Source organism: Acipenser ruthenus, chromosome 8 (assembly GCF_902713425.1).
Source record: "Acipenser ruthenus chromosome 8, fAciRut3.2 maternal haplotype, whole genome shotgun sequence".
NCBI classification, from domain to species: Eukaryota; Metazoa; Chordata; class Actinopteri; order Acipenseriformes; family Acipenseridae; genus Acipenser; species Acipenser ruthenus.
This window is the reverse complement of record NC_081196.1, coordinates 24,776,180-24,790,760: the sequence shown is the minus strand read 5'-3', so window position 1 is coordinate 24,790,760 and position 14,581 is coordinate 24,776,180. Positions and strand designations below refer to the sequence as shown.

The following is a 14,581-nucleotide window of genomic DNA, read 5'->3' as shown; positions in this document are numbered from 1 at the left end:
GTGAATAATTAATTAGTAATTGAATCCCAGCACAACAGTATATATAGAGACACGTAGCACTCACTCGGGGTTGGGTGTTCGAGAGTGGAGAACGGGAGAGAGAGAGAGAGGAGAAATACAGTTAAGGTGAAATAACAATTGCTACAGCGTGCTGGAAGTGCCAGCACGGTACTTGTTTAACGTTCGTCCACTTGTTTTGTGTGTTAGTACGTTTTGTTTGTCTTTTTATTTTGGCGTAAAGTGCCGTGTCCTGTTTTTGTGTCCTCTTGTTTTGTTTATTAAATGCTGAGCACAATCAAGTGCTCAGCTTCACCAACCTCGCTGTCTCTGTCTGTCTGTTTCTTCCGGGCCTGCACGTATTCACTACTTTGCCACAATCCCACATGTTAACATTAAATAACATAAAATCTATAACTTTTACATTCCTGAAATCCCAGTTTTGCACCTGTATATTGCTTCTTTATCAGCATCCATTGGTGTCTGTGGTTCTGCAGGGGCTGGGCTGCCACCACCAGGACTGGCTTCAGCATCGGCCTGTGTTACGACTTGCATCTGGGGGAAGAAAGGAAACAAATAGAGATGAACACTGTATGACGTAGCAAGCTTATAAACTTATGAATAACCCACTCTTTGAAAGCAGGAGGACTTAACACTAAATGATGCAAGGATGCAACATTGAAAATGGATAACTGCAAAGCATACGACATTGAGGATGCAACATTGAAAATGGATAACTGCAAAGCATACGACATGGTTTATTTAGATTTCCAGAAAGCTTTTGACAAAGTCCCGCATAAAAGATTAATTCTCAAACTGAACGCAGTAGGGATTCAAGGAAATGCATGCACATGGATTAGGGAGTGGTTAACATCTAGAAAACAGAAAGTACTGATTAGAGGAGAAACCTCAAAATGGAGTGAGGTAACCAGTGGTGTACCACAGGGATCAGTATTAGGTCCTCTGCTATTCCTAATCTACATTAATGATTTAGATTCTGGTATAGTAAGCAAACTCGTTAAATTTGCAGACGACACAAAAATAGGAGGAGTGGCAAACACTGTTGAAGCAGCAAAGGTCATTCAAAATGATCTAGACAGCATTCAGAATTGGGCAGACACATGGCAAATGACATTTAATAGAGAAAAGTGTAAAGTATTGCATGCGGGCAATAAAAATGTGCATTATAAATATCATATGGGAGATAGTGAAATTGAAGAAGGGAACTATGAGAAAGACCTAGGAGTTTATGTTGACTCAGAAATGTCTTCATCTAGACAATGTGGGGAAGCTATAAAAAAGGCTAACAAGATGCTCAGATACATTGTGAGAGTGTTGAATTTAAATCAAGGGAAGTAATGTTAAAACTCTACAATGCATTAGTAAGACCTCATCTAGAATATTGTGTTCAGTTCTGGTCACCTCGTTACAAAAAGGATATTACTGCTGTAGAAAGAGTGCAAAGAAGGGCAACCAGAATTATCCCGGGTTTAAAGGGCATGTCTTATGCAGACAGGCTAAAAGAATTGAATCTATTCAGTCTTGAACAAAGAAGACTACGCGGCGATCTGATTCAAACATTCAAAATCCTAAAAGGTATAGACAATGTCAACCCAGGGGACTTCCTTGACCTGAAAAGAGAAACAAGGACCAGGGGTCACAAATGGAGATTAGATAAAGGGGCATTCAGAACAGAAAATAGGAGGCACTTTTTTACACAGAGAATTGTGAGGGTCTGGAACCAACTCCCCAGTAATGTTGTTGAAGCTGACACCCTGGGATCCTTCAATAAGCTGCTTGATGAGATTCTGGGATCAATAAGCTACTAACAACCAAACGAGCAAGATGGGCTGAATGGCCTCCTCTCGTTTGTAAACTTTCTTATGTTCCTATGTTCTTAAATAACACTAAAATTGCCAGAAGGCTGGTGTTATACAAAACACTGAGAAACACAAAATAATAAATTTGTCTAAATTAGTCCATAGTTTAGTTTAGAGTTTTCTCCCCTTGAATTGGTGGTTATAGTATAGTACTGGTTGTTATACATTTTCAATCTTGTAAAATAGTACATCTTGAGGATTGTTATATCTCAGACAGCCAACCAAATACAAAATTAAAAAATCCCCCCCAAAATTATACAAGAAATACAAAAGCCAAGAAACTATTGTGTAGGTCAAGCTAATTCAAGGTAAAGTGCCTTCAGTGTACCAACATAGGTTATGTTCCAATACAAACACTGAGGCACTACACTTGTCAGAGGTTCCCAACCTGTGGTCCAGGTTCAACTTATAGGCCGTGACCAGATGACCCCAGAAAAATTCCCAAAATTAGGCAACTACATCTAAGTACCACATTCCCCAAAACCATTGATCACTCAACACACAACACAGCCTATCAACTAACACAATCTGTTCCTCATAAAAACATAATTGTTGTATTTATCTATTAATTCTGAAGACTATTAATTGCTAGTATGTAATTACATGCTGTTGTTTGCAATTCCAACTTTTTTTAAAAATAAAGGTTTGTTAAAGTACAATTAGCTGGACCTACCAGCTGGCCAATTCAAGTGTTTTTTAGAAACTTCTGATCCAACTGCTTTTTAATATGGTTCTGGATCTTGGTTCTATCTGACCTTCTACTAAGTTTCAGGTTGCTTAGTAAAGATTTACTCAAGTTACTGCAGTAACACCAGCGGTGGTAACACAAGACACAGTGAATACTATATGAACACACACTGGTATGGGTAGCCATAAAATGAAACATTTCCCAATATCTAATGTACAAATGTTGGAATGCTGTAGGTTGTAGTTTAAATATTTAATGGTCCGTAACTGGCAGAGGTTTGTGGAAAAAATGTTAAAACTCCAAAGGCGGTCGCAACATTGGAAAACATTGGGATCCACTGATCTAGACATCTGTCAGAAAGATGAAAAGTGACATTCTACACTCCAAAACAAGAAACAAGAGCTTATTTTTTTACTCCCGTTTTTCTGCCCAATTTTAATGTCGCCTCACCGTTACAACCTACTTACCAATTAGGAGGACTATCTATCAACAGACTTCATAGGGTTGGTAAAATAATATATGTCTGATTTATGAACTATGTTATTGTTTTCACCTCTGTTATTCATTGAGTGAAATCACTAAACTTGAATGTCAATTCTGCTTTATTCTGTTTCTATAACAAGTATAATGTATGGAAAAAACAGTTGAATCCAGAGAATTCCTTAGATCAAGCTTCACATCTTCTGAACAATACAACATAAGATTTGCCCAGTTATTCTGCCGTAGTATTGGAAAGAATGCAACACAAATGCTAAATTTACTGAAAACATAAAACAGAAGTCCCTGCTCCTGGTATGTTGTTTATAACTGAACTGCTTTGCACAAACTGAAACAGTACAATACAAATAAAAAAAACAAATTTGATATACAGCCTACCCCTTAAATACAACTTACCTGTTCAACTTCTTACAAATGTACAAATATTAATTTAATAAACATGTTTTTGCACCATGTTGCAATTGTACAAGAGTGATTTGGAATCTAAATAATTGTGTTTCTATTATGTGTGTTAAATAGAACAGCAACCCATGATATTTACTGTGGGGGACAACTGACTTCCTTAGTAGTTAAGATTAATGTACAAGTAACATGAGGTCTGTGATGGAGTTCGGGACTCAGGGAAAGGAAAGGGAAACCAGGATATGCAGTGTGTCTTTGTTTTGTGCATCTTTGTAACTAAATATTGTATTGATAAATGTTTTCTCCTCTGTTCCGCCCAAGAAAAACAAATAGAGAGAAGGATGCGGAAATGGGAGGGAGCATTAATGAAACAAGGCTGGGGGCTGGTGGGAGCCTGCTACAATGGTAACAAACGTCAGTCAAAGGGGGTCGGAACGTAGTGTGACCGAGAGGGTGAGGTTACTGGGCCATCAAGGGAAGAGGTTACTCCCGCCCCTCTCAATATAACGGACATGTGGCACTCAAGCAGACATAGTGTGGGGCCAAAATAACGACCCCTCACTAGTGCACACTTGGGGACAGGTCCAGTCTATTGAAGGTAAGGATGTTGAAGGCGCTGGGGTGCTAGTATTTCCACATTTCATTATCAAGGGACAATTACTGTATAGGGTAAACCTTGTGACAGGCACAGGACAGCCTGTAACAGAATTATTGGTTCCCCCGTCTTGTCGACTGGAGGTCATGAGGCTGGCGCATGATATCCCTTTTGCGGGGCACCTCGGAGCTGACAAGACAAGGGAGCGAACAGTGGCTCGAATTTATTGGGTAGGACTTCATAAAGATGTGTTGAAATATGTAGACACATGCCCAGACTGCCAGCGAGTGGCATCGGGTCGAGTGCGCCCCGCCCCTTTGGTCCCACTGCGGATTATTTCCACCCCCTTTGAATGCATTGCAATGGACATAGTCAGCCCTTTGCTATCTTCTGACTCCAGGTAGACGCATATATTAGTGGTGGTAGATTACTCAACACAATACCCAGAGGCAGTTCCATTGAGGTCCACTAGTGCCGCTGCGATAGCCAAAGAACTAGTGTAGATTATGGCTAGAGTAGAGATCCCCAAAGAGATCCTGACTGACCATGGAACTAACTTCTTGTCTAATACGTTACAGCAAAGTATACAAAATATTAAAAATACGTTCCATCAGAACCTCTGTTGATCATCCACAGACGGACGGTTTAGTGGAAAGTTTTAATCAGACCTTGAAGGCGATGGAGAGATGATTTGTAAATCAAGAGCAAAAACATTGGGCATCGCTTCTCCCCTACCTCCTTTTTGCAGTGAGAGAGGTGCCGCAGAGTTCGACAGGGTTCTCCCCCCTTCAAGCTCTTATACAGCGGACAGCCTCGCGACATTCTCGATCTATTGAGAGAGGGGTGGGAAGAGCACAAAGGCTCGTCCAAAAATGTAGTGCATCATGTGCTCCTACTTAGAGATCGCCTAGATTTGGTCTGTCGTTTGGCCCAGGACAATCTCAGATCAGCTCAGCACCGACAACAGCAGCATTACAATCAGCATTTTACTGCATTTAATCCTGTACTTCAGAATACTGTAATCTGCCAAGTGTTTAACCTGTAGTATTTTGTATTTAATCATGTCCTGATGTAACTATCACTATTATCTGCTGTATTATTGAATTGTGGTTTGTCACACTTGAACAAAAGTTATTGTATTTCTTGCTCTTATTGTATTACTTGTATTGTAACACTTAATGTATTGCTTACGATTGTAAGTCGCCCTGGATAAGGGCGTCTGCTAAGAAATAAATAATAATAATAATAATAATAATAATAATAATAATAATAATAATAATAATAATAATAATAATAATAAAATGCATTAATTTGAACCTTTCGACCTGGGAGACAAGGTAATTAGACAGCCCGATCGCCGCAATGAAAATGAAAAATAAATGTATCATATAAATTTATTAAAGCCCTGGCAGGCAAGGGAGACCTTATTTATAGCCCCAGGCAATCTAGAGGATGATTTGGGCCCTGAGCTAGAGACCTCTAGCGCAAAGGACATTTCGATGGGGGAACAGTTACTTCCTGATCAGCAACATGAGCTGCGTATGTTAATTGAGGAATTCAACGATGTTTTTTCTGACGTGCCCGGTAGAACTAACCTTGTTGAATATGCCATTGTCTCTCCCCCAGGTGTCACAGTGTGAGAGAGACCTTATCGTATCCCTGAAAATCGACGAGGTAGCGTTCACAAAGAGGTATGGGACATGCTCGAACTTGGGGTGAAAAGAAGAAAAAAAGCAATGTCTACTTTTGTACTGTTTCTGCCTGAAATACACATATGAAAAAGTTTATAATTTTAAGTTGCCACCCTCTGCTTTATTGTTAATTCAGTGGAGCAAAGTAAAGTCTTCACAGCCTATTCTGGAATATTACACCTTTACATATAATTTTAGCTGGGAATTGTGCAGCATAAAACGAACCCAGCATATTTTTTTTTTGTTGTTGTTGTTAGTTGATATCTCTTATCCTATTATTACTTCTTAATTTCTTCGAAATTGTACAGCATTTAAAAATGCAGCAAAAAGGCAGGGTGTGAGCTGACATATTCATGAACAAACCAGTTACTAGAAAGAGTGCAAAGAAGAGCCACCAGAATTATCCCGGGTTTAAAAGGCATGTTGTATTCTATTCAGTCTTGAACAAAGAAGACTATGTGGTGATCTGATTCAAGCATTCAAAATTCTAAAAGGTATTGACAATGTCGACCCAGGGGACTTTTTTGACCTGAAAAAAGAAACAAGGACCAGGGGTCACAAATGGAGATTAGATAAAGGGGCATTCAGAACAGAAAATAGGAGGCACTTTACACAGAGAATTGTGAGGGTCTGGAACCATCTCCCCAGTAATGTTGTTGAAGCTGACACCCGGGATCCTTCAAGAAGCTGCTTGATGAGATTCTGGGATCAATAAGCAACTAACAACCAAACGAGCAAGATGGGCCAAATGGCCTCCTCTCGTTTGTAAATGTTCTTATGTTCTTATGTTATAACACGTTGAATAAATCTTTTAAATGTAGCGGTACCGTGGTTGAATTAGCTTTCATTTTCAAAACAGCTTGGTTGTGGCTGTAACTTCATAATTTATAAAGGTCATACAACGCAGGATTCAACGACATTGTGGCATCGCTGTCTATAGGTGTATGATTTGTTAGTTACTGAAATCTCAGTCAACAACTGAAGACATGAACCTGGTTAACCGTACTGATGGTATATCAAATACTTAGATGACAGATATGGTTGCATTCTGTAGAACGGATGAAACAAAATACAGTTCGACAAGGAATTACATTAGTTCCATTACTTAGTCGAGCACAAGGTGGTTTCAATAAATACTTTCTGATTTAAATATAGGCTGTCACGAATGAACCTAAAACCTGTCTTCCCTTGTACAAGGTGAGATCACCTTTTTTGAGAGAAAGGTGTATGCGGCAGAGATAGATGTCTCTTCGATAGAAAGTTAATTTATTTGAAGTCTTCCCACTGATGATGATGGGAATCGGAATGTAGAGATGGAAGCTCTGCTAACAAGATTCAAGTTTTTTATTATTATTTTTATTTGTTTATTTAGCAGACACCTTTATCCAAGGCGACTTACAGAGACTCGGGTGTGTGCATCAGCTGCAGAGTCACTTACAATTACATCTCACCCGAAAGACGGAGCACAAGGAGGTTAAGGGACTTGCTCAGGGTCACACAATGAGTCAGTGGCGGAGGTGGGATTTGAACCGGGGACCTCCTGGTTACAAGCCCTTTTCTTTAACCACTGGACCACACAGCCTCCTATTGCAGGTATCAAGCTTTTAAAAGACACACCTGTGGTGGCTTTGACAGACTCGCTGAGAGCAGAAACTAACCCAACTCTGTGATGGCTACTGGAAGCAGGCTGATCTTTGGGATACAAATTAAACATTTGTGAAACTGTATGTGTGTTAAAATGTTGTAATAACTGTACTGTGTTTTAAAGAATATAAACACTGCAGAAATGCTAAACAAATTGTTAAAACACACTGTTCATACAAGAAGTTATAATATGCTCTGTATTAACCTACAGTTACAGTGCCCTCCATAAGTATTGGGACAGTGAAGTCAAAATTGCTATTTTTGTTGTACACTCAAGCAATATAAAAATACGATAAAAGATGAATACGAGGCAAAAGTACAGAATGTCACCTTTTATTTCTGGCTGTTTCAACACATATATATTTTACCAACTAAGAATAACAGCACTTTTAGAGTTCCATCCCCCCATTTTATGTGAGCATAAGTATTGGGACATTTGGCACACAGGTGTTTCTAATTGATCAGGTGTTTCCTGTTGCATTCATTGTTCACACATAAAAGAGCTATGAATGTGTAGTCTCAGTTCTATCCTTTGCTTTTGCCTTTGGAGTCTGCATTTGGTGTCAATAGGCATCATCCAACATGAAAACTAGGGAGCTGTCTATGAAAGAAAAGCAAGCGATCTGGATGCTAAAAGAAGAGAGGAACTAAATTAGAACCATAGCATAAAGGTTGGGCATAGCCAAATCAACAGTTTGGAATGTCCTGAAAAAGAAAAAACCACTGGTGTCTTCAGCAATCGGCAACAACCAGGTCGGCCATGGAAAATAACAGCAGTTGATGACAGAAAAATGTCACAGCTGTGAAAAACAACCCTAAAACTAGAGCTGCGAGCAACTTTATGCCTTCCAAGCAGTTATCGTGAAATTTAAGCGCATTGGTTATTATAAATGAAGCGTTATCACAACTGTGCTAACTGTGTCAATTTTGGCACACATATTGGAATTATTGGTTAGTAGGCAATTTAAATTTTATTTGGATGCGCACAAAATTCTAAATAGTATGCAGTCATATAGACTTTGAAAATAATGCATAGAAGAGGCTAACATTGTTCTAAATTCCAGATCGCTCTTTGTTTGAGTTTGTGTGCGTGTGCGTGTGTCAGTGTGTGGTGCCCTATTTTTAATTTTGCAATATAAAATAAAGTCTACAGCATGTATTGGTTCTAGTATATTTTAATGACACTATCATTTACATTTTTTTTAAAGCAATAGAAAGTGATAATAGTGTGATGATTGGCTATCTGAGGTGCTTGGCAAATACACAATTCACCATATGTAATTGCCAGCAAACCGCTACTAGGACATAACATGTGCATGATTCATGAGTAACACCACTCGAATCCTATGCCGAGGAATTATAAACAGGACAGAGGACAGAAGAAGCTGTCAATGTTGGGAAGTAATGTTAAAACTTTACAATGCATTAGTAAGACCTCACCTAGAATATTGTGTTCCGTACTGGTCACCTCGTTACAAAAAGGATATTGCTGCTCTAGAAAGAGGCTTTCAATCAGAACTCTGCTTCAATCAGAACTCTGCATGTTATATAACAACCATCTACAGTCAATAAGAAATTATTGGAAGTTTTACAGCCAGCTTTAAATTTGATCTTTAGCAGAACTTAACCACACTATATAAAACTATTTATGCATTACACATTACACTACTTGCATTACCTATAGTGCTCATATAAACACACCAGTTTTGTAAAACAACAAGTGTCACATCTAATAAATTACAAACATATTTTTTTCTATACCTTGCTATATTTTTTCTATACCTTGCAGACTTTTCCATGTTAGCAGCTGATTCAAATTCCGCGGCGTTCTGAGACACGGGGGAGGGGCGGAGCCCGCAGCACAAACAAACAAGAGGCAGGCAGTCTTCCACAAACAAAAAAAAATGGTCTTCAAGCCAGTAATTTGTGACAACTGCATGATGTGGAAAATCCGAGAAAATCCAACAGAGCTCAACCAAGTTTGTGTAAAGTGCTGCACGATCCAGGACTTGCTCCAACGAGTAAGTCTGCAAGAAAAGGAGCTGGAGGAAATGAGACAGCAACAGGAGCTGAGGAGCTGACACACCCACAATTCATGGAAGTCTGCACCCCTAGCAGACTGAAAGCCACCACGGAGATGGAAGAAAGTCGAAACAGCTGGGTTCAGATAGGCAGAAGCAGGGAAAAAAAGAAACTTCGTCAAACACAACCACCAGAAATCCAGACATCCAACAAATTTGAGCCACTTCAACATTTGGATGACCAAAACCAACATCAAGAGAATGAAAGGAACAACATCCAGGACCCTATAAACAGTGCTGGCCAGGCAGCAAAAAGAAGGGAGGTCATGATTGTTGGGGACTCCATATTGAGAAACACAGCAAGTTCAGTTTGCAGTTTGGACCCCCTTACTACAACAGTGTGCTGCCTTCCAGGAGCCTCTGTCATGCACATCACTGAGAACGTGGACAGGCTCCTAGAATGAACAGGAGACGACCCGGTAGTAGTCGTCCACATCGGTACAAACAACATTGGAAGAGACAGACCAAGAACCCTGCAAAACAAATTCAGAGAGCTAGGAAGGAAATTAAAAGACAAGACCAAAACTGTGGTATTTTCTGGGATACTGCCGGCACCTTGCAAAGGACCATATGGACAGCTGGAAATACAAAATCAAAATGCATGGCTGAAATCGTGGTGCACACAGGAAGGCTTCACCTTTCTTGAACATTGGAGCACATTCTACAACAAGGGCTATCTATATAGGCGGGACGGACTGCACTTGAAAAGAAAGGGAATCAATCAACTCGGAGAAAGGATCCTTGAGGACGTCCAGAAGCATTTAAACTAGAAAGGAAGGGGGGAAAAAACAAAAAAACAGAAGGGAGACCACATCAAAACAAGGGCAACAACTCAGGTATGACAACTATTAAATGTATTTATCTTAATGCTAGAAGTCTCAGAAACAAAATGTTAGAACTTGAAGCTACTGCACTAACAAGTAACTATGATGTGATAGGTGTTACAGAAACTTGGTTGTCTGAGAGTGATGGAGACGAATATAAGTGGGTACACACTGAAAGACAGGCAAGACAGAAGAGGCGGAGGGGTAGCGCTATACATAAGAAATAGTCTTGAAGCCCAGGTGTTAAATCAGGACAAAGAAAACAATGCAGAATCAATATGGGTCAGAATAATGGACAAAAATTCAAAGGGCATAATAATAGAAGCATGCTATAGACCGCCAAATTCAGACGCTTAGCAAAATAATCTGTTATACAATGACATTCGAAATGCGTGTAGAAAAGGAGAAGCCATACTAATGGGAGATTTCAACTTCCCCGTATAAAATGGGAGGCCCCGGTGGGGAGCACGACGGACGAAATTGAAATGGTGGAAATGACAAATGACGGCTTCCTAACGCAATCTGTCAAGGCACCGACTAGAGGGGAGGCATGCCTTGATTCAGTCTTTTCAAATAATGAAGACAGAATAACTAAAACAGAGGTCAGAGAGCCATTGGCAAACTCAGACCACAACATGGTCTCATTTGAAGTATTTTTTAAAACCCCAAAAGTAATGACTAAAGCTAAGATTTACAATTTTAGAAAAGCAAACTATGAAGGTATGAAACAGAGACTAACAGAAGTAGATTGGAGTAAAATAGAGAGAAGATCCACAGAAAAAGGATGGCTGTTTTTTAAAAATGTAATACTAGATGCGCAAAACAATTACATCCCAAAAGTAGACAAATCTAAATCTAAAACAAAATGGCCAAAATGGTTTAATAGATCAATTAAAAAAAATATTCAGCGAAAAAAAGGCACTTTACAGAGCGTTTAAAAGGGACCAAAAACAAAGTACACAGAAAGTGTACTTAGAACTGCAAACACAAGTCAAAAAGGAAGTTAGAAAGGCCAAGAATGATAGAAATCAATATTGCTAAGGGGGCTAAAACCAAATTCCAAAATGTTTTTACAATATTATAACAGCAAGAGAACATTCAAAGAGTAGGTTAAATGTCTAGAGACACAAATGGCAATATCATAGACGAAGAAAAAAAAATACCAAATATATTAAATGATTACTTTTCACAGGTTTTTACAAAGGAGGACATGGACAACATGCCCCACATGTCGACCTGTTCCTATCCAGTTTTAAATAACTTTAGCATAACAGAGGCAGAAGTGTATAGGGACTAGGAGCTCTTAAAATAAACAAATCCCCTGGGCCGGATCAGATCCTCCCAATAGTACTCAAAGAAATTAAAGAAGTTATTTACAAACCGCTAACCAAGATCATGCAACAGTCTCTTGACACAGGGGTTGTACCGACAGACTGGAAAATAGCAAACGTAACACCGATCCACAAAAAGGGAGACAAAACCGAACCAGGTAACTGCAGACCAATAAGCCTGACTTCTATTATATGTAAACTTATGGAAACTATAATAAGATCCAAAATGGAAAATTATCTATATGGTAACAATGTCCTGGGAGACAGTCAGCATGGTTTTAGGAAAGGGAGATCGTGTCTAACTAACTTACTTGACTTTTTTGAGGATGCAACATTGAAAATGGATAATTGCAAAGCATATGACATGGTTTATTTAGATTTCCAGAAAGCTTTTGACAAAGTTCCGCATATAAGATTAATTCTCAAACTGAACGCAGTAGGGATTCAAGGAAATGCATGCACATGGATTAGGGAGTGGTTAACATCTAGAAAACAGAAAGTACTGATTAGAGGAAAAACCTCAAAATGGAGCGAGGTAACCAGTGGTGTACCACAGGGATCAGTTTTAGGTCCTCTGCTATTCCTGATTTACATTAATGATTTAGATTCTGGTATAGTAAGCAAACTCGTTAAATTTGCAGATGACACAAAAACAGGATGAGTGGCAAACACTGTTGCAGCAGCAAAGGTCATTCAAAATGATCTAGACAGCATTCAGAACTGGGCAGACACATGGCAAATGAAAATTAATAGAGAAAAGTGTAAAGTATTGCATGCAGGCAATAAAAATGTGCATTATAAATATCATATGGGAGATACTGAAATTGAAGAAGGGAACTATGAAAAAGACCTAGGAGTTTATGTTGACTCAGAAATGTCTTCATCTAGACAATGTGGGGAAGCTATAAAAAAGGCCAACAAGATGCTCAGATACATTGTGAGAAGTGTTGAATTTAAATCAAGGGAAGTAATGTTAAAACTTTACAATGCATTAGTAAGACCTCACCTAGAATATTGTGTTCAGTTCTGGTCACCTCGTTACAAAAAGGATATTGCTGCTCTAGAAAGAGTGCAAAGAAGAGCAACCAGAATTATCCCGGGTTTAAAAGGCATGTTGTATGCAGACAGGCTAAAAAAATGGAATCTATTCAGTCTTGAACAAGGAAGACTACGCGACGATCTGATTCAAACATTCAAAATCCTAAAAGGTATAGACAATGTAGACCCAGGGGACTTCTTTGACCTGAAAAACGAAACAAGGACCAGGGGTCACAAATGGAGATTAGATAAAGGGGCATTCAGAACAGAAAATAGGAGGCACTTTTTTACACAGAGAATTATGAGGGTCTGGAACCAACTCCCCAGTAATGAAGCTGAAACCCTGGGATCCTTCAAGAAGCTGCTTGATGAGATTCTGGGATCAGAAGCTACTAACAACCAAACGAACAAGATGGGCTGAATTACCTCCTCTCGTTTGTAAACTTTATGTTCTTATGTTCTTAACAGCTGTCCCCAGTGGTGGGAATGTGTCATTTCAGGGTGGAAAATTTGCAAAACTGGCATGTCACCCATATTGATTGGCTCATGTCGGTCATGTTTGTTGATGTAGGAACTTTTTCTGAGTAACTTTTTTAGAGGACAGTACAAAGATAACGTATACCCAAGATTCATGTAAATCAGCCAAAGGGCTCATGAGCAGTTGTTATTTAAGTGTTTTATGCAAAATCCAACATAGCTGCCACACCATGTGACCGATCCATTTTTCCTTAAGTAGAATCAATCGTGGACATGAGCGCACTATGAACAACATTTTTCACAGCTGTACTATTTACCATTCATGAGAAGACTTTTGAATATTGTCCAAACTTTTCATTAAATCCAAGATGGCTGCCACACCATGTGACCAAAGGCCGCCATATTGACCACGACACAACATCCACTAGTTCTCTATATCCGTGTCAAATTTTGTGCGTTTTGGTACAGCTGATAAGAAGTTATAGGCAGTTTTATAGCCAGTTGCGTATGTTGATGATGTCATGCATCACGTGTGACCTTTTGGAGAGGTCAGAGGTCACGGGCGATGACATTTTTTCATAGAGCACATATGACTTCCTATACGTGTTCCATTATAACTTTGACCCTGTCGGCACGCCCTAGGAGTTAAAATCTCAACATAAATTCCAATATGGCAGCCACGCCGTGTGAGCAATCTGTTTCAATCTTCAGCAGTTATTAGTTTCCAATGGTCTCTACAATTGTGTTGACATTGAAAAGCATAAGTGCAATGGTGTTCTTGTTATGGGTTGCAAAAGTTGTTTTACAATTATCAATATGGCCGCCAAACCATGTGACCAAAATGTGTCATTTTCATATCACCAGTACTTCACGTGAGTCTCTATGGTCATATAAAGTTTCATGACTGTAGTGTATTGCACCTTGGATTTATGCACGAATGTATGAAAATAGAGCCATCGTGAAACGGTTATTTGCACGCCGCAGCCATGTTTTTCAGCGAAAAAGCGTAGATTTTACAAACAGTAGAAAGGACCTGGTCATGAACATGCATACCAATTTAGGTGTCGATTGACATTGCGGTTTAAGACAAGAAGATTGTTGAATATTTGGCGCCAATCCAGCGTAGCGGGCAAAGTAATTGTTCCATCGACCTCGATTGGACATGTTTTATAGGCCATTGCTGCACTATCTGCTGCCATTGTCACAGGTCCACCTTAAGTTGTTTTTAAAGGCAAGAGTTTTGAAAAATTCCCAAAATTTCCACAAAATCCAATATGGCGGTCAAACCATGTGACTTTTTCATTCGGGGACGCCAGTCTGGTTGTCTAGCCATAGGCATCTACTTACGCATGCGTTTTCATAACTCTGCGATGATGTTTGGGAAGAATAATAATAATAATAATAATAATAATAATAATAATAATAATAATAATAA

At 39.2% G+C, this 14,581-nt stretch overlaps 1 protein-coding gene across 5 annotated transcripts in view; it reads right to left on the bottom strand.

Moving 5' to 3' along the window:
• Positions 1-14,581, bottom strand: part of LOC117406669 (homeobox protein PKNOX1-like) — a 149,320-nt gene that overhangs the window by 75,929 nt on the left and 58,810 nt on the right. For all 5 annotated transcript variants that reach the window (XR_009329347.1, XM_034010884.3, XM_059028749.1 and 2 more), the window contains one exon: positions 446-552. Coding sequence is in view for 4 of the 5 variants with exons in the window: in XM_034010884.3 (XP_033866775.1) it covers positions 446-552 (107 nt within the window). In the remaining variant the exon portion in view is untranslated. The remainder of the gene's footprint in view (positions 1-445; positions 553-14,581) is intronic.